Genomic DNA, 22,180 nt, shown 5'->3' on the forward strand with positions numbered 1-22,180 from the left:
CCTCGGGACACAGTCGCCCATTTTTCTTCTCCCCTCCCCCCACCCACTCCAGCCGCCCCCCGCCTCACTTCCCCTGCCCTAGCCGTCACCGATACCATTTTTCTCGGCTGCGTCGCTATAAAGCACGGCCGCCTAATTTTAGCGCATCCGGCCACCGGAATTGGACCGGATCCTACCGGATTTGAGCTCACCGGCCACCGGAGGTTGCGCCTTGCCATGGATTGGCCGGGTACTGGACCGCATAGCCTCGGCAACGCCCCTAGGCCGCATGCAGGTATTGATTCCGTCTCTAGCCGCTCAGATCCATCACGTCGGTGGTTCGCTGGCAAAGACAGGCCCGGCCGTCGTCCGGGCTCAGTGTTGGCCCAAAGACTCGGCGGCGCACCGTTGCCGCTCATAAAGTGCGACGACTACCTGCGAAAGGTCGTGCACTGCGTGTACAACGCCGGAACATTCGGGATGGGTGTTCCTCAAGTGCCAAAACGATGGGGTATGTACTTGTTTTGCTTGGTTGTGCTCCCGGATTCAGCACATTTTCGATAGCTCTTTGCTCAAACTCAATTTTTTTGTGTAGGATGGATGCAAGTTTTGGTAATGGGAAGAAGAATACATCGTTCTACTGACAGAAAGAAAGTTGATAGATGTCCGTGCACTCGCTACAAGAATAGAGGCTATAGATGAGACTAAATGCGAAGCAACGTCTATTTCTATAGAATCGAAGAAGAAAGAAGTATGCAAGATCGGGAATCCGCAGATCAAGAATGAAGGTATTGAGAAGATACTAATCCAACTTTTGGGAGCAGTTACGGAAGTTGGATATCTTTTAAGATGTCTATTTGTGGTTCTTGTTTTCTTTACTCTTGCTATTCTAGTCGAGAATTGATGAATGTACTTTAATGTATCAAAAGAATCGTTGATGAAATAATATAAGAAATGCAGCCTAAAAAATGTATGCGAACAAGATGCGGCCAAAATAAGGCCGTGAAAACGGCCGGATGCCGCCTCATTGTCATTTCCAAACGGATGAAATCCGAAGGACGTCCGTACATTGGAGTTGCCTAATTGCCGACGGACACGCACACACTCATCACTCTCCTCCCCTCAACTCTCCATCACTCTCTCTCTCTCCCTCTCTCTACCCCACAGTACACTACGCCCATTGCTCTCTCTCAATCTCTTCTCTCTCCTGTCTGCCTTTTTAACCACCTCTGCGCCCTCCACCACCTTTCACAGCACAGCACAACCACACTGATTCATAGCTTAGCCAACCACACGCCTCCCAGCTGCTAGCTCCCCCCGTCTTCTCTTCTTGAGCTCACACCGACCACTCACTCGGGCCATGATGAGCGGCGGCAGGATGAACGCGGCTGCGAGCGACGACTTCCCGTTCGGGGCAATGCAGCCGCCGCCCTACGTCGGCTTCGAGCACGCCGGCATGGTCCAGGCCGGCGGCGGAGGAGGCCAGCGCCACCAGACCGCCATGATGTACGACAACTTCGACTTCGCGGCGGCCGCCGCCGCCTTCGGCCAGTTCCAGGAGACGCCGCACCAGCAGATGCTTGCGCCGCCGCGGAACGGGAGCGGCGCCGGCGGGCTCCTCCCCATGGCTCCGCCGCCCATGCCCGGGATGCAGCTGCAGATGCCGCCCATGACCATGCACGGCCACGGCGACGTGTACCCGGCGCCCGGGATGATGAAGCGCGAGGGCGGCGGCGCGGGGGACGCAGGGAGGATCGGGCTGAACCTCGGCCACCGGACCTACTTCTCCCCCGGTGACATGCTGGCCGTGGACCGGATGCTGATGCGGTCCCGTCTCGGCGGCGTGTTCGGGCTGGGATTCGGCCGCGCCCACCACCAGGCGCCTCGGTGCCAGGTGGAGGACTGCAAGGCGGACCTCTCGGGCGCCAAGCACTACCACCGGTGCCACAAGGTGTGCGAGTACCACGCCAAGGCCGCCCTCGTCTCTGCCGCCGGCAAGCAGCAGCGCTTCTGCCAGCAATGTAGCAGGTCAGAGTCAGACTCATGTTCTTGCATCAACCCTCTCTCTAAAAACGAAGGGGCTGTTTGTTTCTAGGCCTAATCATGCCACACTTTACCATACAATGCTGTCACACTTGCCTAAGGTTGGACCCTATTGTGGCTTGTCTAAGGTGTGGCTTGAACCAGACACAAATTCTTTAAAATGAAAAACACAAGTTGGCAAGCCTAAGGGAATCTTGCCACACTTTTTGAGTGTATGTGATGTGGGACCCTATTGTGGCTTGTCTAAGGTGTGGCTTGAACCAGACACCCATCCAAATTGGTCAAACTTGCCTAACCTTAAGTGTGGCAACCTTAGACAAACTTAATCTCATACCAAACAGCCCCGAAGATAACTCATGTTCTTGCACAAGTATACTCCGTACTCGTGCTAGGTTGCAGGTTGGCTAGTGGGAACTGTTTGTCTTTTCAATCTTCGCTCTGTTTTTGGTTCATCTGGCCTTGTCCTGTCTCAAATAAAAAAGACAACACAAAACACTACTCCTTGTTGATCGAAAAGAAAAGGTGATCCAAAAGGCAGCGTTCTTCGGGCAGGCTTTTGCCCACTCCAGACTGCTGCGTGCTGCGACGAGCGGCTGATCCTGTGCCAGGCTTTTGCCCTGGCCATATCTCTGCTTTTCTCGCATTGACCAATGTTGTGTGGCGGTGCCAGTGGCGACTAGACTTTTGCATATGGGTTCACATGCATGCATGGCTTGTTGAGCTAGCTAGAATTTTAAGTTTTTTTTAGGTACATACAACTTGAATTCTGTTTATGTTTAGCTTAGCCTAAGTTGTTGTACTTTGGATCGGATTTAGGTTCCACCTGCTCACGGAGTTCGACGAGGCCAAGAGGAGCTGCCGGAGGCGGCTCGCAGAGCACAACCGTCGCCGGAGGAAGCCGGCGGCCGGCAGCACGACGGCGTCGTCCAAGGATTCGGCTCCGCCTTCCAAGAAACCCAACGCCGGCGCCATCTCCAGTTCCTACCCTGCCGACAACAACAGTAAGATGACACGTTCGCTTTATCTAATTCCTAGTGCAATGATCACCATTTATCGGGGCTAATTTGTAAGCACGTACGATCTGTTGATCAGCGCTGAGCACGACGAAGTCGACCATCTCCTCCAACACGAGCGCGATCAGCTGCCTCCAGCAGGGCCAGGCCAGTGAGGTAGCGGCGACGAGGCCGACGGCGCTCACCCTCGGTGCGGCGCCGGAGAAGGACAACCAACAGCGGCAGCTCAGGAACGCCATGCAGCTCCACCACCATCAGGAGCAGCAACACTTCATCACCTCCCTCTTGCGCAACAACATCAATAACAGCAACATCCTGTCGTGTTCCTCGGTGAGCTCCAGCACGATGCCCTCGGCGGCGGCGGCGGCCAATGGCGAGGTCTCCGACCAGAACAACGACAACGCCAACAACAGCATGCATATGTTTGAGGTGGACTTTATGTAGATGTTGAATCTTGAGCATTAGGCTTAACATAATTATGATCTAACAACTGTTAAAACACCACACTAAGAATATCACATCTAAGCTCCTAACCCTTGGATCTAACCTGTTGTAACTATCGTGAAAGGTTTGATTCTCGTCGCGCACATCCCGCATCGCTCGCCCGCACGTGGCTTTCACTCGGGCCGTTGCTTTTTCTTTTGTTTGCCCGTCTTGTTGCACCGGCGGCCTGTTCTTTTTTGTCGTTTTTGTATTTTCTGGGCTGTGTTGTAACAATTCAACAGGCCATCCGTTTCTATGTCCCCATATATATAATGTACGTACGATATAGCACTCGTCGGTTCACATCTCACTCTTTTCTGTCCCGTTCATGATTTTTTGTTAGTACGTGAAACACTTTTTGAAGTGTGCGGGCATTTATTAAAATTCATGAATTTTCTTTCTGTCAATACTTATTTGAATGTGTGATTTTTAAAATTCATAAACATTTAAAAATATATTTGAGTATTTTCAAATCAGATTTGTTAAATCTCATGAAGATTTTAATAATGTCTTATGTAAGTTGTGGTTCATCCGATCAATTTGTTGTACTTTTTACGCAAACTTGATCCTGATTCATTTTTGTCGTGCGCATCCAGCATCATCGCAATGTCCAATTGTCAGCCGATTTTTTTCTAGGCCCTTTTTGTTCGGCTTCTTCCTCTTTTTTCTGGAAATTTTCTTGGGTTCTCTTGGTCGATTGTTATTGGTCTACTTTGTAGAAGCGGAAGAGACTTTGTTTGTTGCCTCTATGATCACCTTCATTCTCCTGCTCCTTTGCGTCTTCTCATATTTACTCTTCTTTCTCTTTCATTATAGCTGGCACCATTTTTTGTCCGACGTTTTTTGCCCCGGTTGCAACTCCACCTTTAACATGCAACTGGGACCATTTTGACTCGATTGCAAGTCCACTATTAACTTGCAATTGGGCCTGACCTTTTTTTGTCATCAGTTTCAAGTCCATCCTCAACTCGCAACTGGGTTTGGTGTTTCTTCTATATCGCGACTAGGCCCGGCTCTTTTATTGCATTAGGTCTAACTTTTTTTATACTTCGGCAAATCCGTCATCAACTGGCAACCAGGGTAGCTTTTTTGTCTCGGTTGCAAGTCTAGCCTTGACTTGCTACTTGGTCTGAGATTTTTTTGACCAAATTGCAAGTCAAGCCATGACTCGAAATTGGGCTCGATGTTTCTTTTGTATCACAACTGGGCCCAACTCTTTTATTGCATTAGTTGCAATCCACCCTCAACTTGCAACTGGGTCTGGCTTTTTCTGTCTCAGATGCAAGTCAACCATTGACTCGCAACTAGGGGCTAATTTTTTTTGTCTCTGTGCCAAATCAACGATCGATTTGACAACTGGGCTCTTGATCATTTTTTTGCAGTTGCAAGTCAACCAATGACTCGCAACTTCCCCCGTCTATTTTCTTGTCCCAGTTCCAAGTCCAGCATTCACATGCAACTGGGCCATTGATCCTTTTTTTTTGTCCCAGTGGCAAGTCCAACCTTGACTTGCAACTGGGTCTGGTGTTTTTAACCCAATTGCGAGTCAATCCACGACTCAGAACTGGGCTCGATGTTTCTTTTGTATCATAACTGGGCCCAACTCATTTGTTGCATTAGTTGCACTCCATCCTTAAATTGCAACTGGGCCTGTTTTTTTTTCTTTCTCAGCTGCAAGTGAAACATCGACTCGTAACTAGGGGCTAACATTTTTTGTCATGGTTGCATATCAACCATCGATTCACAACTAGGATCTTGATCATTATTTTTGTAGTTGCAAGTCAATCAATGACACGCAACTGCCCCTGACCATTGCTTCGTCACAGTTGCAAGTCTAGCATTGACATGCAACTCGGCCCGTGATCCTTTTTTTGTCCCAGGTGCAAGTCCAACCTTGACATGTAATTGGGTCCGGCATTTTTTCGACCCAACTGCAAGTAAACCCTCGACTCTAAACTAGGCTCGATGTTTCTTTTGTATCACAATTGGGACCAACTCTTTTTTGGCATTAATTGCAATACACCCTTAACTTGTAACTGGGCTTGGCTTTTTTTCTGTCTCAGCTGCAAGTCAATCATCGACTCGCAACTTGGGGCTAACTTTTTTTTGTCCCAGTTGCAAATTAAGCATCGATCAGATCGTCTCTTTCCTTTTCAGAATCAGCTCGTTTTGCTATGCACACATGCGGACTCCAGGCGCCATATAATAAAAAACCAAAGCAAATGCATTCCAGGCCCAGTGGGCCGCAAACGCAGTTATTACTGCTGTCGGCGGGACGGGCAGCGGATCCAGGGCGGTACCGCCGTGAACAGGTACTCGCAAATCAGATCGCCCGATCATGCCGGCGACTTAAAGCACCCCTGTTCCGGTTGCGTCGTCCGCCGGTCTGTTGCGTGTGTACTCAGATAATCAGTCGGTTTGGGGCTAATTAAGTAGCTAACCCAACCACTGAAGCACGTAGTAGGGAGTTTCTGCTCTCTCTATATGCGCTAGTATAGAATTATTTCCCGGTGCAAATCGACGTAGGTGCGCACGCACTCCTTCCCACGGAGCCCATGACGTCCCGTCTACAGTGCATGCACACGTGCCGAGTGTCATAGTTACTGCCCACTATGACCAAACTTCCCACGTAGTATATAATCTCGGGAAGTGTTATGTCACAAGTAACATATTATATTACTTTAAACACCTCTCTCCTCATTAACTACATGCCACATAAGCAAAATTATCTTGGAGTGCGCTATGTTACAACCTAAGTTAATCCCACTATGACTAGCCTAATTAAGAGCATCTACAGTCGGACCTTTCAAAGCCGCCTCATACGTCCAGGCGGGCTGCCCGGTCACTACATGGTCAGCTTTTTTCGACCCACACGGACGCCTCAAACGGGCCTCAAACGCCCAGACTGACCGGCACCCCCCATATCCAGCCCAAATATGCGGCGGATATCGGGTGGCCCGGGCGCGTCCGTCTGACAAGCCCGACCAACCACCGAACCCACGGATGTCCCACAAAAACCCGTATCGGCCTCGTTGATCCGAAACCCCAGCTCACTCACTCTCCTCTCTCGCTCCGTCCTATCCTCTCCCCTCACCGACTCCGATCGAATCCGGCGCAATGTCAAGCTCTGGCAGCCGCTCCGCCGACGAGGTGGATCCGGAGTATGAGCTTGTCCTCCGCATCACCTTGGAGCGATCCAAGGTGGACACCGGGTGCAGCTTCGGATCTGTAGCCTCGCCGCAGCCACCGCTTCCCCGTCGGCACATCTTGGATGCCGGCGCTGGCCCCTCCCTGCCCATTGGCAGCTCTGACAGGCGGCCAGCGCAATCGGCGCCTCCCCCACGCCGTCCCATCACCCCACCCTCTGCTGCTTCCCCACGCCGTCCCCTCGCCCCGCCGGCCGGTGGGTGCTCACTAGTAGAAAAACGACTTTACGTGAGCCCCATTAGTCCCGGTTTGATAACGAACCGGTACTAATGTGACCATAAGTCCCGGTTCTAACGGCTAGGGGGCGGGCATCATTATTCCCGGTTTGTGGCGTGCCTCTAGTCCCGGTTCGTGTCACAAACCAGGACTAAAGGGGTGGTGACAGGCTTGTGTTAGGCTTGGCCCCCACGAGCACATTTAGTCCCGGTTCGTGTCACAAACCGGGACTAGAGGTGCACCTTTAGTCCCGGTTTTCCCTGCCCCGCCGGCCCGGACGCGCAAGCCGGAGTCGGAAGCGCACGCCACCCGCCGCGATAGGCAGCAGGCAAGGCATAGGGAGGCTATGGAGAGCTCTGTCTGCCACCGGCATGAGTTACCAGCGGAGCCCGACGAGGACCAGTGGCTCCTCGCGTGGGTCTACCGCCGGTTTCTTACGACGACGGAGATGGACGCTCGGCGGCTCCGCCGGAAGATCGCCAAGGCTCTTTGGCTTGCCATCGAGCAGTATGAGCGGGAGGCGTTGGAGAAGGCCAAGGAGGTGGCTCGGCTGGCCAAGCTCAGGCGCCAGCAGGACCGGGCCGTCCAGTGCCTCAAGGGCCTCGTCATCGTCGGCTCTTCCTCCGACGACAACGACGGCTCCTCCGACGACGAATCGGACGATCCTCCACCAACCGACGACGGGTACAGCTACACCGACGACTAGAAGGGGAAAGGGGCGGTCCGGAAGTCGTGAAGTTGGTTTTAATTTCAAGTTTTAGATGCAGTATACAGTTGTCCGTCGTTTGTGTGGACTTTGGTGGATCTTTTGAAGAACTATTAATTGTGCGATTTCTATGTCCGGAGCTGATCTACGTAGTTTGATCGACGTTGCATGCTATGATACGGATATAGGGGTTCGAATATGAGAGATACGAAAGTGGGCGACGCGATTTGAGAAGTGCCCGGTCACTGTCGGTGGACGCGTCTGTGTGCGTCCGCGGGCGTTTGAGGGCCAGGATTTGTGAAGTCCCTACTATAGATGCTCTAAGTGCGAAATCTTGCCCGATCGACCACTGCAGGAGCGGGTGTGTGGTGTTCTCCTTCCGTGGGCATTTGGCACCGTGCGTGTGGTGCGGGCTGGCCGTGGATGCATGAGTTGGACACGGGTCCTCCTGGCCGGGGCTCCTTGCTCCTCGTGCGTACTCTCTGTTTGTTCCGGCTCCGTCAAGGCAGAGTTTCATGGAATTGTTAGGGGTGGCACCTAGGTGTCTCCTGCTCGTGCGAGTGTGTTATCGAGCGAAAGCTTCATGCTTTGGCGTCAGCGATGGCGATACCCGTTGGTGCAGCTATCCACTTGAGCACGTCGTTGCAGGCTTCTTCCAAATACATGGGCTCTCGATGAAATCCATCTCTGCGGACTCGGCAGCGACGACGCTTTGCGTTGTCGTCCTCCTGGGGGCATTGTCGTGTTAGGCTCGTCTGTTACTTTATGTTTTATCTTTAGATTTTCTTTGTTGGAGGGCCTCCTCAATTTCTTGTGTCGCCTGACGATATACTTTAGATATTATGCTTTATCTATAAAGCGAACCAAAAGCCTGTTTCGCGAGACCATTGCACATAAAACTCCCCAAGTGTAACATTTCTTTACACATTCGTAACACAGTTGTCCAACAAGATTATGACACACTCTTCCTAAAAAAAAGATGATGACACACTCAATTGTAGGTTTTTTTCTTACACAAAAGAGACATGTAAAGATATTGGGACTGCCTATGGAACTGCATGCATACAAAGTTACAAACACCCACATGTTTGCATAAAGTACAAAAGTACGTGAAAAATAACCAAGTTTCTACTAAACATGAAAGCACTGTCCTACCTTTGGAGGCAGCCGAGTCGGCCAAAGCATATGCCATGAATGGCTTAAGCCAATAATGCAAAACAGTGCGTATGCATGCATGCAGGGCCACACTGATTAACCCTACCCGCATTCAAACTTCTGGCGCATGGGCAATCGCAGGTACGATGAAATAAAGGACACAAATTGTACGTGGTACGGACGAGAGCTAGTTACGGCTAAGGTTTATTTACGTTGTTTCTGCGTTCCGGAGATAGCTAGCTAGATACAGTATATAATATCCACGGAAAATAATAGCGAAGACCGATCTACATCTATCCATACATATACTACACCCTAACCCATAATATGAGATCGTTTTGCTAGAAAATGATCTTAGATTATTGGACTGAGAGAGTAGTATATATGGGTGCCAGTCGAGTCGGTTAATGAACTCCAGGAATATGCATGCATGCAACATATATACACGGGCACGTACGTAGCGCAAGTAGGCTTCTTGTGAATTTAAGCTTTATGTGGGCAGGATCTCTGTGCAAGGTGGGCTCCACTTTCACATGAAGTTAATAAGTGTAGTTATTACTCTAAGTTACTACTAGCCTACTCCATGTGAGTAAAACTGGCCAAAATTTGAAAGTGAGGCAATGCCAGGGACACGGATCCTCCGACGTAGCCAACCCTGCCTTTCACTGCCTTTCGGTCGCTGACATGTGAGCCCGATGCTTGGTGGGACCCATGTGTCAGTCTATCAATCCGCAAAGATTGTGGAGTAACGTGAGTTGGGACCTCTAGGGCATGCAGTGAATTGTTGATAGAGTACCTAGTCACATCTCTGTTAGTTGATTGTGGGACATAAAAACGACCAACAAAATACTAAGAAACTAAAATGAGAAAAGGAAAAAAAAAACAAGACCACAAAAAAAATTCGTGTCCCCGAAACACCAAGGAAAGAAAGATGGAAGAAAGGCTTACATGGGAGCGGATTTGTGGCATGCATGTCTCAGTGCACGCAGGTCCTCGCGCATGCCTTTATTTTTGGCTTCCGATTTTTAAACTTTTATATCTTTTGAACAAACAGTCCAAATTAAGTTCAATTTTCATATTCGTATTTTTCGTGATGAGGTCTTTCAAATAAGATCCATTTTAAATATGTTTTGGCGAGTTTAGAAAATAAATGTTAAGTTTGAACTCTTGAAACTAAGTATGAGCAGCCGATAAAATCATGATTTTTGCGCCTACAACCAAAACTTAAAACTTGCTATGCCCTTGTGCGTGATTCAACCACTTCGTGAATCCCGAGGCAATCAAGCGGCCAGGCAAGGCTTGAAAGGTGCGTGCCCCTGCGAATTTCCGGGCTTACATGCTTAGACTATGTCCAAGGCAAGGTGCTTAGAGAGGTGATTAATAAAATTGACTGTTTTTAAGCGCCGGTGCTTATTTATATAGCCGAGGCTTGTATGAGAACTAAGCTTACCTCGGATGGCTAGGTTCCTTATGCTGGAACCAGCCCACCCAACTTCAAGTCGTAGACTTGGCACGGACGGTTGCATTTTTGTGGATTTATTTCACTTTCCAGCGTTTCTCGTTCAATGTCATGGCATGCCCGTGAACTATGAGACAGTTGTGGCGACTTTGTCAATCTCAAGATCTGTTTGCTCAGTCTTTCTGAGATGCTCACAGGGACAAGACGTGCATGTGTACATTCATAGAGGTCAGTGTGCATGCATATATGTAAGTGTCCATGTCTGTAATCACCTCACCAATGCATGCGTACGTTTATAGCTAGCATTGTACATCTTTTTTTTTCACTCACTTGAGAACTTATCTCAAGGCGTACTTGAAAGTTTGGAGTTTGGAGTATACCTTTAGAGCAAAACTGCCACTTTTGAGAATTACGTCCATCGAATCCATCCACATGACTCTTTAGTTACAATAACCATCACCACTGACCGGTCAAATGAATCGTGAGTGATGGCTATGAGTAAATAGCAAAAAATCACTAATACTCCCTTCGTCTAGGTGTATAAGTTACCTTACAAAAACTAAATAATTCCAAAATACTTAGGCGTGATGAATTAACCCTTACCTCGTTTTTCGTTTCATGACATAAGTAAAGGAATCAACCAATAAGAGATGCGGGGCGTGTATTCTTTCAATGGCTTGAGACTACCAAACAAAACATGCAGTGGTCAGTTCATTGCATGCAATGCTATTAATTAGCAAATAAACATTAAGTTCTCTTGTTTTCCCCTCTGTCTTGATCACGGTGCACAATCTAAGATGATTTATGCACCTGGATGGAGGGATTACATGTCTTTAGTGTTCCGAAAAACAACCAGTCTACAAATTTTTAACCAGTATTGTGCCCATTTTTTGCTAAAAACACTAATGACTGGTTTGGTTAAATTTGACCCTGTTTATGACATCTATGGTGCAGTCATCAGGGCTGACGTGACACAAAAGTTAACTCCGTTTAACTAAATTGTTAAGTTAGATGTCATGACAGGTGGGGCCCACATGCTTCCCAAATGTTTTCGGAATTCAATCTTTAAGTGTTAGATTTGATAGAGTGCTTTGGATCGGGACAGTTAGATCATTCCGGTGAACCTACCTTCTTCTTGTCCAGATGAGCTAGATCCATCGCCAGCCATGGTGAAGTGGGGGCCGATGATGGCACAAAGATGGCGGCGGTGGTGTGCTTCCCGTGAGCACCGCGCTAACCCTAGATCGATAGGGAGTGTTCGGTGGGGTTTGTGGCAGCGATCAACCTCATAAGTCGTGCCCGGCCCCCACCTCTGTTTATATAGCGCGGGTCACAGGGGCCCACCAACCATGGTTTGGTTGGGCGCCCCCGATCAGGGCGTGAGTCAGGGGCCCGTTCGACCCGTTGGGTTCGAACGGGAGAGAGATCAACCTAACATTCTCCCCCTTGATTTCAACTTTACTTTTAACTTTATACTTTCTAGTTTATTTGTTTCATCACATATTGGTACATAGAGCATGTTTCATCGTCACAGCTTAATTGCCGATAAAATCATACAGCTACAACATACGTGTTGGAAATATGCCCTAGAGGCAATAATAAAATGGTTATTATTATATTTCCTTGTTCATGATAATTGTCTATTGTTCATGCTATAATTGTGTTATCCGGAAATCGTAATACATGTGTGAACACATAGACCATAACATGTCCCTAGTGAGCCTCCAGTTGACTAGCTCGTTGATCAATAGATGGTTACGGTTTCTTGACCATGGACATTGGATGTCATTGATAACGGGATCACATCATTAGGAGAATGATGTGATGGACAAGACCCAATCCTAAGCATAGCACTAGATCGTGTAGTTCGTTTGCTGAGGCTTTTCTAATGTCAAGTATCATTTCCTTAGACCATGAGATCGTGCAACTCCCGGATACCGTAGGAATGCTTTGGGTGTGCCAAACGTCACAACGTAACTGGTGGCTATAAAGGTGCACTACAGGTATCTCCGAAAGTGTCTGTTGGTTTGGCTCGGATCGAGACTGGGATTTGTCACTCTGTATGACGGAGAGGTATCTCTGGGCCCACTCGGTAATGCATCATCATAATGAGCTCAATGTGACTAAGTAGTTAGTCACGGGATCATGCATTATGGAACGAGTTAAGTGACTTGCCGGTAACGAGATTGAACGAGGTATTGGGATACCGACGATCGAATCTCGGGCAAGTAACGTACGGATTGACAAAGGGAATTGTATACGGGATTACTTGAATCCTCGACATCGTGGTTCATCCGATGAGATCATCGACGCGCATGTGGGAGCCAACATGGGTATCCAGATCCCGCTGTTGGTTATTGACCGGAGAGTCGTCTCGGTCATGTCTGCGTGTCTACCGAACCCGTAGGGTCTACACACTTAAGGTTCGGTAACGCTAGGGTTGTAGTGATATTAGTATGCGGTAACCCGAAAGTTGTTCGGAGTCCCGGATGAGATCCCGGACATCACGAGGAGTTCCGGAATGGTCCGGAGGTGAAGATTTGTATATCGGAAGTCCAGTTTCGGCCACCGGGAAAGTTTCGGGGGTCACCGGTATTGTACCGGGACCACCGGAAGGGTCCCGGGGGTCCACCGGGTGGGGCCACCTATCTCGGAGGGCCCCATGGGCTGAAGTGGGAAGGGAACCAGCCCCTGGTGGGCTGGTGCGCCCCCCATGGGCCTCCCCTGCGCCTAGGGTTAAAACCCTGGGGGTGGGGGGCGCCCCACCTGACTTGGGGGGCAAGTCCCCCCTTGGCCGCCGCCCCCACCCCCTTGAGATGGGATCTCCAGGGGCCGGCGCCCCCAGGGCCCCTATATAAAGGGGGGAGGGAGGGCTGCGCACCCAAGCCCCTGGCGCCTCCCTCTCCCCCCGTAACACCTCTCCCTCTCGCTGAGCTTGGCGAAGCCCTGCCGAGATCCCCGCTGCTTCCACCACCACGCCGTCATGCTGCTGGATCTCCATCAACCTCTCCTTCCCCCTTGCTGGATCAAGAAGGAGGAGACGTCTCTCCCAACCGTACGTGTGTTGAACGCGGAGGTGCCGTCCGTTCGGCGCTAGGATCATCGGTGATTTGGATCACGACGAGTACGACTCCATCAACCCCGTTCTCTTGAACGCTTCCGCTCGCGATCTACAAGCGTATGTAGATGCACTCCTCTCTCTCGTTGCTAGATGACTCCATAGATTGATCTTGGTGATGCGTAGAAAATTTTAAATTTCTGCTACGATCCCCAACAATACGTTATGTTCAGAAACAAATTCTGTTCCTTTTGGGTCTATCCAGGAATCATAAGACTTTCCCTTAAACCTATGCCGGCTAAGTGTTCCTTGAACACATTGGGTGTTAAGCATTTCGTTAGCGGATCCGCAAGCATATCCTTTTTCCTTATATGCTCGAGACTTATAATTTGATCCTGGATTTTATCTTTCACAACATAATATCTTATCTCTATTGTTTTGGCAGCATTACTCGACTTATTGTTGTGAGCATAGAATACTGCGGGCTGATTGTCACAGTACATCTTTAGTGGTTTGTGAATACAATCTACCACTTTCAAGTCAGGTACAAATTTCTTTAGCCATATTGCCTGCCCCGTGGCCTCGAAGCATGCTATAAATTCTGCATACATCATGGATGATGGAACTATCGACTGCTTGGAGCTTTTCCACGAAATAGCTCCCCCAACGAGAGTGAAGACGTATCCTGACGTGGATTTTCTATCATCTCTGTCCCCCGCAAAATCTGCGTCTGAATACCCTTTTATCTCTAGGGAATCACTTCTCATGTATATTAGCATGTAGTCCTTCGTGCCTTGCGCATAACGCAATACTTTCTTTACCATCTTCCAGTGCTCCATGCCGGTGACCATGGTGTCATGCCGGTGGCGATGATGAACATGGCGCCCCGAAGATGGAGATCAAAAGGAGCAATATGATATTGGCCATATCATGTCACTATTTGATTGCATGTGATGTTTATCATGTTTTACATTTTATTTGCTTAGAACGACGGTAGCATAAATAAGATGATCCCTCGCTAAAATTTCAAGAAAGTGTTCCCCCTAATTGTGCGCCGTTGCGAAGGTTCGTTGTTCCGAAGCACCACGTGATGATCGGGTGTGATAGGTTCTAACGTTCGCATACAACGGGTGTAAGCCAGATTTACACACGCAATACACTTAGGTTGACTTGACTAGCCTAGCATGTACAGACATGGCCTCGGAACACAAGAGACCGAAAGGTCGAACATGAGTCGTATAGCAGATACGATCAACATGAAGATGTTCACCGATGATGACTAGTCCGTCTCACGTGATGATCGGACACGGCCTAGTTGACTCGGATCATGTAACACTTAGATGGCTAGAGGGATGTCTGTCTGAGTGGGAGTTCATTAATAATTTGATTAGATGAACTTTATTATCATGAACTTAGTCTAAAAATCTTTACAATATGTCTTGTAGATCAAATGGCCCACGCTAATGTTGCCCTCAACGTCAACGCGTTCCTAGAGAAAACCAAGCTGAAAGACGATGGTAGCAACTACACGGAATGGGTCCGTAACCTGAGGATTATCCTCATAGCTACCAAGAAAGCATATGTCCTTGAAGCACCGCTAGGTGATGCACCTGTTTTCCCAGCAAATCAAGACGTTCTGAACGCCTGGCAGTCGCGTAGTGATGATTACTCCCTGGTTCAGTGCGGCATGCTTTACAGCTTAGAACCGGGGCTCCAAAAGCGTTTTGAGCAGCACGGAGCATATGAGATGTTCCAAGAGCTGAAAATGGTTTTCCAAGCTCATGCCCGGGTCGAGAGATATGAAGTCTCCGACAAGTTCTACAGTTGTAAGATGGAGGAGAATAGTTCCGTCAGCGAACACATACTCAAAATGTCTGGGTTGCACAACCGCTTGTCTCAGCTGGGAGTTAATCTCCCGGATGACGCGGTCGTTGACAGAATCCTTCAGTCGCTCCCACCTAGCTACAAGAGCTTTGTGATGAACTTCAATATGCAGGGGATGGAAAGACCATTCCTGAGGTATATTCAATGCTGAAATCAGCGGAGGTGGAGATCAAAAAGGAACATCAAGTGTTGATGGTGAATAAAACCCCTAAGTTCAAGAAAGGCAAGGGTAAGAAGAACTTCAAGAAAGACGGCAAGGGAGTTGCCGCGCCCGGTAAGCAAGCTGCCGGGAAGAAGACAAAGAATGGACCTAAGCCTGAGACTGAGTGCTTTTATTGCAAGGGAAACGGTCACTGGAAGCGGAACTGCCCCAAGTACTTAGCGGATAAGAAGGCCGGCAATACCAAAGGTATATCTGATATACATGTTATTGATGTGTACCTAACCAGCGCTCGTAGTAGCTCCTGGGTATTTGATACCGGTGTGGTTGCTCATATTTGTAACTCAAAGCAGGAGCTGCGGAATAAGCGGAGACTGGCGAAGGACGAGGTGACGATGTGCGTCGGGAATGGTTCCAAGGTCGATGTGATCGCCGTCGGCACGCTACCTCTACATTTACCTACGGGATTAGTTTTAAACCTCAATAATTGTTATTTAGTGCCAGCTTTGAGCATGAACATTGTATCTGGATCTCGTTTAATGCGAGATGGCTACTCATTTAAATCCGAGAATAATGGTTGTTCTATTTATATGAGAGATATGTTTTATGGTCATGCCCCGCTGGTCAATGGTTTATTCTTAATGAATCTCGAACGTGATGTTACACATATTCATAGTGTGAATGCCAAGAAATGTAAGGTTGATAATGATAGTCCCACATACTTGTGGCACTACCGCCTTGGTCACATTTGTGTCAAACGCATGAAGAAACTCCATGCAGATGGACTTTTGGAGTCTCTTGATTATGAATCATTTGACACGTGCGAACCATGCCTCATGGGAAAAATGACCAAGACTCCGTTCTCCGGAACAATGGAGCGAGCAACCAACTTATTGGAAATCATACATACTGATGTGTGCGGTCCAATGAGCGTTGAGGCTCGCGGTGGCTATCGTTATGTTCTCACCCTCACTGATGACTTGAGTAGATATGGGTATGTCTACTTAATGAAACACAAGTCTGAGACCTTTGAAAAGTTCAAGGAATTTCAGAGTGAGGTTGAGAATCAACGTGACAGGAAAATAAAGTTCTTACGATCAGATCGTGGCGGGGAATATTTGAGTCACGAATTTGGCACACACTTAAGGAAATGTGGAATTGTTTCACAACTCACGCCGCCTGGAACACCTCAGCGTAATGGTGTGTCCGAACGTCGTAACCGCACTCTATTGGATATGGTGCGATCTATGATGTCTCTTACCGATCTACCGCTATCATTCTGGGGTTATGCTTTAGAGACTGCCACATTCACTTTAAATAGGGCTCTGTCAAAATCCGTTGAGACGACACCATATGAATTATGGTTTGGAAAGAAACCTAAGCTGTCGTTTCTTAAAGTTTGGGGATGCGATGCTTATGTCAAGAAACTTCAACCTGAAAAGCTCGAACCCAAGTCGGAAAAATGCGTCTTCATAGGATACCCTAAGGAAACCATTGGGTATACCTTCTACCTCAGATCCGAAGGCAAGATCTTCGTTGCCAAGAACGGGTCCTTTTTGGAGAAAGAGCTTCTCTCGAAAGAAGTAAGTGGGAGGAAAGTGGAACTTGATGAGATGACCCCTCTCGAACCGGAAAGTAGCGCAGCACAAGAAAATGTTTCTGTGGTGCCTGCACCGACTAGAGAGGAAGTTGATGATGACGATCATGATCAAGTTACCACTGAACTTCGTAGGTCCACAAGGACACGTTCCGCACCAGAGTGGTATGGCAACCCTGTCCTGGAAATCATGTTGTTGGACAACGGTGAACCTTCGAACTATGAAGAAGCAATCGCGGGTCCAGATTCCAACAAATGGCTTGAAGCCATGCAATCCGAGATAGGATCCATGCATGAAAACAAAGTGTGGACTTTGACAGACTTGCCCGATGATCGGCGAGCGATAGAAAATAAATGGATCTTTAAGAAGAAGATGGATGCGGATGGAAATGTTACCATCTATACAGCTCGACTTGTCGCTGAGGGTTATCGACAAGTTCAAGGTGTTGACTACGATGAGACCTTCTCACCCGTAGCGAAGCTGAAGTCCATCCGAATCATGTTAGCAATTGCCGCATTCTACGATTATGAGATATGGCAAATGGACGTCAAAACGGCATTCCTTAACGGCTTCCTTAAGGAAGAATTGTATATGTTGCAGCCGAAAGGTTTTGTCGATCCTAAGAATGCTGACAAAGTATGCAAGCTCCAGCACTCAATCTATGGGTTGGTGCAGGCATCTCGAAGTTGGAACATTCGCTTTGATGAGATGATCAAAGCATTTGGGTTTACACAGACTTATGGAGAAGCCTGTGTTTACAAGAAAGTGAGTGGGAGCTCTGTAGCATTTCTCATATTATATGTGGATGACATACTATTGATGGGAAATGATATAGAATTCTTGGAAAGTATAAAGGCCTACTTGAATAAGTGTTTTTCAATGAAGGACCTTGGAGAAGCTGCTTACATATTAGGCATCAAGATCTATAGAGATAGATCGAGACGCCTCATAGGTCTTTCACAAAGCACATACCTTGACAAGATATTGAAGAAGTTCAATATGGATCAGTCCAAGAAGGGGTTTTTGCCTGTATTGCAAGGTGTGAGATTGAGCACGGCTCAATGCCCGACCACGGCAGAAGATAGAGAAAAGATGAGTGTCGTCCCCTATGCCTTGGCCATAGGGTCTATTATGTATGCCATGCTATGTACCAGACCTTGCCGTGAGTTTGGTAGGAAGGTACCAAAGTAATCCCAGCATGGAACACTGGACAGCGGTCAAGAACATCCTGAAGTACCTGAAAAGGACTAAGGATATGTTTCTCGTTTATGGAGGTGACGAAGAGCTCGTCGTAAAGGGTTACGTCGATGCTAGCTTCGACATAGATCTGGATGACTCTAAGTCACAAACCGGATACGTGTATATTTTGAATGGTGGGGCAGTCAGCTGGTGCAGTTGCAAGCAAAGCGTCGTGGCGGGATCTACATGTGAAGCAGAGTACATGGCAGCCTCGGAGGCAGCACATGAAGCAATCTGGATGAAGGAGTTCATTGCCGACCTAGGAGTTATTCCCAATGCATCGGGGCCGATGACTCTCTTCTGTGACAACACTGGAGCTATTGCCCTTGCCAAGGAGCCCAGGTTTCACAAGAAGACCAGGCACATCAAGCGTCGCTTCAACTCCATTCATGATAATGTTCAAAATGGAGACATAGATATTTGTAAAGTACATACGGATTTGAATGTCGCAGATCCGTTGACTAAACCTCTTCCACGGGCAAAACATGATCAACACCAGAACTCTATGGGTGTACGATTCATCACAATGTAACTAGATTATTGACTCTACTGCAAGTGGGAGACTATTGGAAATATGCCCTAGAGGCAATAATAAAATGGTTATTATTATATTTCCTTGTTCATGATAATTGTCTATTGTTCATGCTATAATTGTGTTATCCGGAAATCGTAATACATGTGTGAACACATAGACCATAACATGTCCCTAGTGAGCCTCCAGTTGACTAGCTCGTTGATCAATAGATGGTTACGGTTTCTTGACCATGGACATTGGATCTCATTGATAACGGGATCACATCATTAGGAGAATGATGTGATGGACAAGACCCAATCCTAAGCATAGCACTAGATCGTGTAGTTCGTTTGCTGAGGCTTTTCTAATGTCAAGTATCATTTCCTTAGACCATGAGATCGTGCAACTCCCGGATACCGTAGGAATGCTTTGGGTGTGCCAAACGTCACAACGTAACTGGGTGGCTATAAAGGTGCACTACAGGTATCTCCGAAAGTGTCTGTTGGGTTGGCTCGGATCGAGACTGGGATTTGTCACTCTGTATGACGGAGAGGTATCTCTGGGCCCACTCGGTAATGCATCATCATAATGAGCTCAATGTGACTAAGTAGTTAGTCACGGGATCATGCATTATGGAACAAGTTAAGTGACTTGCCGGTAACGAGATTGAACGAGGTATTGGGATACCGACGATCGAATCTCGGGCAAGTAACGTACGGATTGACAAAGGGAATTGTATACGGGATTACTTGAATCCTCGACATCGTGGTTCATCCGATGAGATCATCGACGAGCATGTGGGAGCCAACATGGGTATCCAGATCCCGCTGTTGGTTATTGACCGGAGAGTCGTCTCGGTCATGTCTGCGTGTCTCCCGAACCCGTAGGGTCTACACACTTAAGGTTCGGCAACGCTAGGGTTGTAGTGATATTAGTATGCGGTAACCCGAAAGTTGTTCGGAGTCCCGGATGAGATCCCGGACATCACGAGGAGTTCCGGAATGGTCCGGAGGTGAAGATTTGTATATCGGAAGTCCAGTTTCGGCCACCGGGAAAGTTTCGGGGGTCACCGGTATTGTACCGGGACCACCGGAAGGGTCCCGGGGGTCCACCGGGTGGGGCCACCTATCCCGGAGGGCCCCATGGGCTGAAGTGGGAAGGGAACCAGCCCCTGGTGGGCTGGTGCGCCCCCCATGGGCCTCCCCTGCGCCTAGGGTTGAAAACCCTGGGGGTGGGGGCGCCCCACCTGACTTGGGGGGCAAGTCCCCCCCTTGGCCGCCGCCCCCCCCCCTTGAGATGGGATCTCCAGGGGCCGGCGCCCCCCAGGGCCCCTATATAAAGGGGGGAGGGAGGGCTGCGCACCCAAGCCCCTGGCGCCTCCCTCTCCCCCCGTAACACCTCTCCCTCTCGCTGAGCTTGGCGAAGCCCTGCCGAGATCCCCGCTGCTTCCACCACCACGCCGTCATGCTGCTGGATCTCCATCAACCTCTCCTTCCCCCTTGCTGGATCAAGAAGGAGGAGACGTCTCTCCCAACCGTACGTGTGTTGAACGCGGAGGTGCCGTCCGTTCGGCGCTAGGATCATCGGTGATTTGGATCACGACGAGTACGACTCCATCAACCCCGTTCTCTTGAACGCTTCCGCTCGCGGTCTACAAGGGTATGTAGATGCACTCCTCTCTCTCGTTGCTAGATGACTCCATAGATTGATCTTGGTGATGCGTAGAAAATTTTAAATTTCTGCTACGATCCCCAACAATACGTTATGTTCAGAAACAAATTCTGTTCCTTTTGGGTCTATCCAGGAATCATAAGACTTTCCCTTAAACCCATGCCGGCTAAGTGTTCCTTGAACACATTGGGTGGTAAGCATTTCGTTAGCGGATCCGCTAGCATATCCTTTTTCCTTATATGCTCGAGACTTATAATTTGATCCTGGATTTTATCTTTCACAACATAATATCTTATCTCTATTGTTTTGGCAGCATTACTCGACTTATTGTTGTGAGCATAGAATACTGCGGGCTGGTTGTCACAGTACATCTTTAGTGGTTTGTGAATACAATCTACCACTTTCAAGTCAAGTACAAATTTCTTTAGCCATATCGCCTGCCCCGTGGCCACGAAGCATGCTATAAATTCTGCATACATCATGGATGATGCAACTATCGACTGCTTGGAGCTTTTCCACGAAATAGCTCCCCCAACGAGAGTGAAGACGTATCCTGACGTGGATTTTCTATCATCTCTGTCCCTCGCAAAATCTGCGTCTGAATACCCTTTTATCTCTAGGGAATCACTTCTCCTGTATATTAGCATGTAGTCCTTCGTGCCTTGCGCATAACGCAATACTTTCTTTACCATCTTCCAGTGCTCCATGCCTGGATTATGTTGATATCTACCGAGTACCCCGGTGATAAAAGCTAAGTCAGGGCGAGTGCACACTTGTGCATACTGTAAGCTGCCAACTGCCGAAGCATATGGTACTGCTTTCATTTGATTGATCTCGTATTGGTTCTTGGGACATTGGAATTTCCCAAAACTATCGCCCTTGACTATAGGAGCAGGTGTGGCTTTACTCGCATGCATATTACACTTTTTAAGAACCTTTTCTAAATATGCTTTCTGCGATAGTCCTAAGACTCCATTGTTCCTATCTCGGTGAATTTCTATGCCCAAAACATATGATGCTTCACCAAGATCTGTTATGTCAAAATTTGAGGATAAGAACTTCTTTGTTTCTTGTAGTAGACTAACATCGCTGCTAGCAAGCAGGATATCATCCACATATAAGATTAGGAAAATATATTTCCCATTTTTAAACTTTGCATAAATGCAGTTATCCTCAATATTTTCTTTAAATCCAAAACTTTTAATTGTTTCATTAAACTTCAGATACCACTGTCTAGAGGCTTGTCTTAATCCATAAATGGATTTCTTCAGGCTGCATCCCATATTTTCCTTGCCTTCCATGATAAAACCCTTGGGTTGTTTCATGTATACCTTTTCTTTTAAATCACCATTCAAAAATGTCGTCTTAACATCCATTTGATGTAACTCTAAATCAAAATGATCAACTAATTCCATTATGATTCTAAAGGAATCCTTACATGAGACTGGAGAAAATGTCTCATTGTAATCTACCCCTTCTCTTTGTGTAAATCCTTTTGCCACGAGTCATGCTTTATACTTTTCTACATTCCCTTTAGACTCATACTTAATTTTGTGGACCCATTTGCAGCCTACTGTTTTGGCTCCTTTTGGAATTTCCTCTAAGTCCCAAACATCTTTGGAACTCATCGATTTCATCTCGTCTTCCATTGCCTTCATCCACTTCGATGAATGAGGGCTTCTCATGGCTTCTTCGTATGAGGTGGGATCTTTTTCCATATGAACCATTTCTGTGTTATAAACTTTAAAGTCAGTAGAAATAGCTGACTTTCTTGGTCTTGTAGACCTTCTAAGGG

General features: G+C 47.9%; 1 protein-coding gene across 1 annotated transcript; it reads left to right on the forward strand.

Moving 5' to 3' along the window:
- Positions 1–1,212: 1,212 nt before the first annotated feature.
- On the forward strand, positions 1,213–3,900 carry LOC109732006 (squamosa promoter-binding-like protein 10). Its single transcript, XM_020291189.2, has 3 exons — positions 1,213–2,007; positions 2,839–3,023; positions 3,115–3,900. Exons 1-3 carry the CDS (start codon positions 1,340–1,342, stop codon positions 3,477–3,479), a joined length of 1,218 nt encoding a protein of 405 aa, XP_020146778.1. The 5' UTR covers positions 1,213–1,339; the 3' UTR covers positions 3,480–3,900.
- Positions 3,901–22,180: the final 18,280 nt, after the last annotated feature.

The sequence above is a fragment of the Aegilops tauschii genome, chromosome 7 (genome assembly GCF_002575655.3).
Source record: "Aegilops tauschii subsp. strangulata cultivar AL8/78 chromosome 7, Aet v6.0, whole genome shotgun sequence".
In the NCBI taxonomy this organism is placed as follows: Eukaryota; Viridiplantae; Streptophyta; class Magnoliopsida; order Poales; family Poaceae; genus Aegilops; species Aegilops tauschii.

Bases quoted from the DNA above. Each gene is read 5' to 3' on its own strand.
- LOC109732006 (XM_020291189.2), top strand. From the start codon at position 1,340: ATGATGAGCGGCGGCAGGATGAACGCGGCTGCGAGCGACGACTTCCCG. The intron at 2,008-2,838 runs GTCAGAGTCAGA...GATCGGATTTAG, and splicing joins TTCTGCCAGCAATGTAGCAG to GTTCCACCTGCTCACGGAGT. The intron at 3,024-3,114 runs GTAAGATGACAC...TCTGTTGATCAG, and splicing joins CTACCCTGCCGACAACAACA to CGCTGAGCACGACGAAGTCG.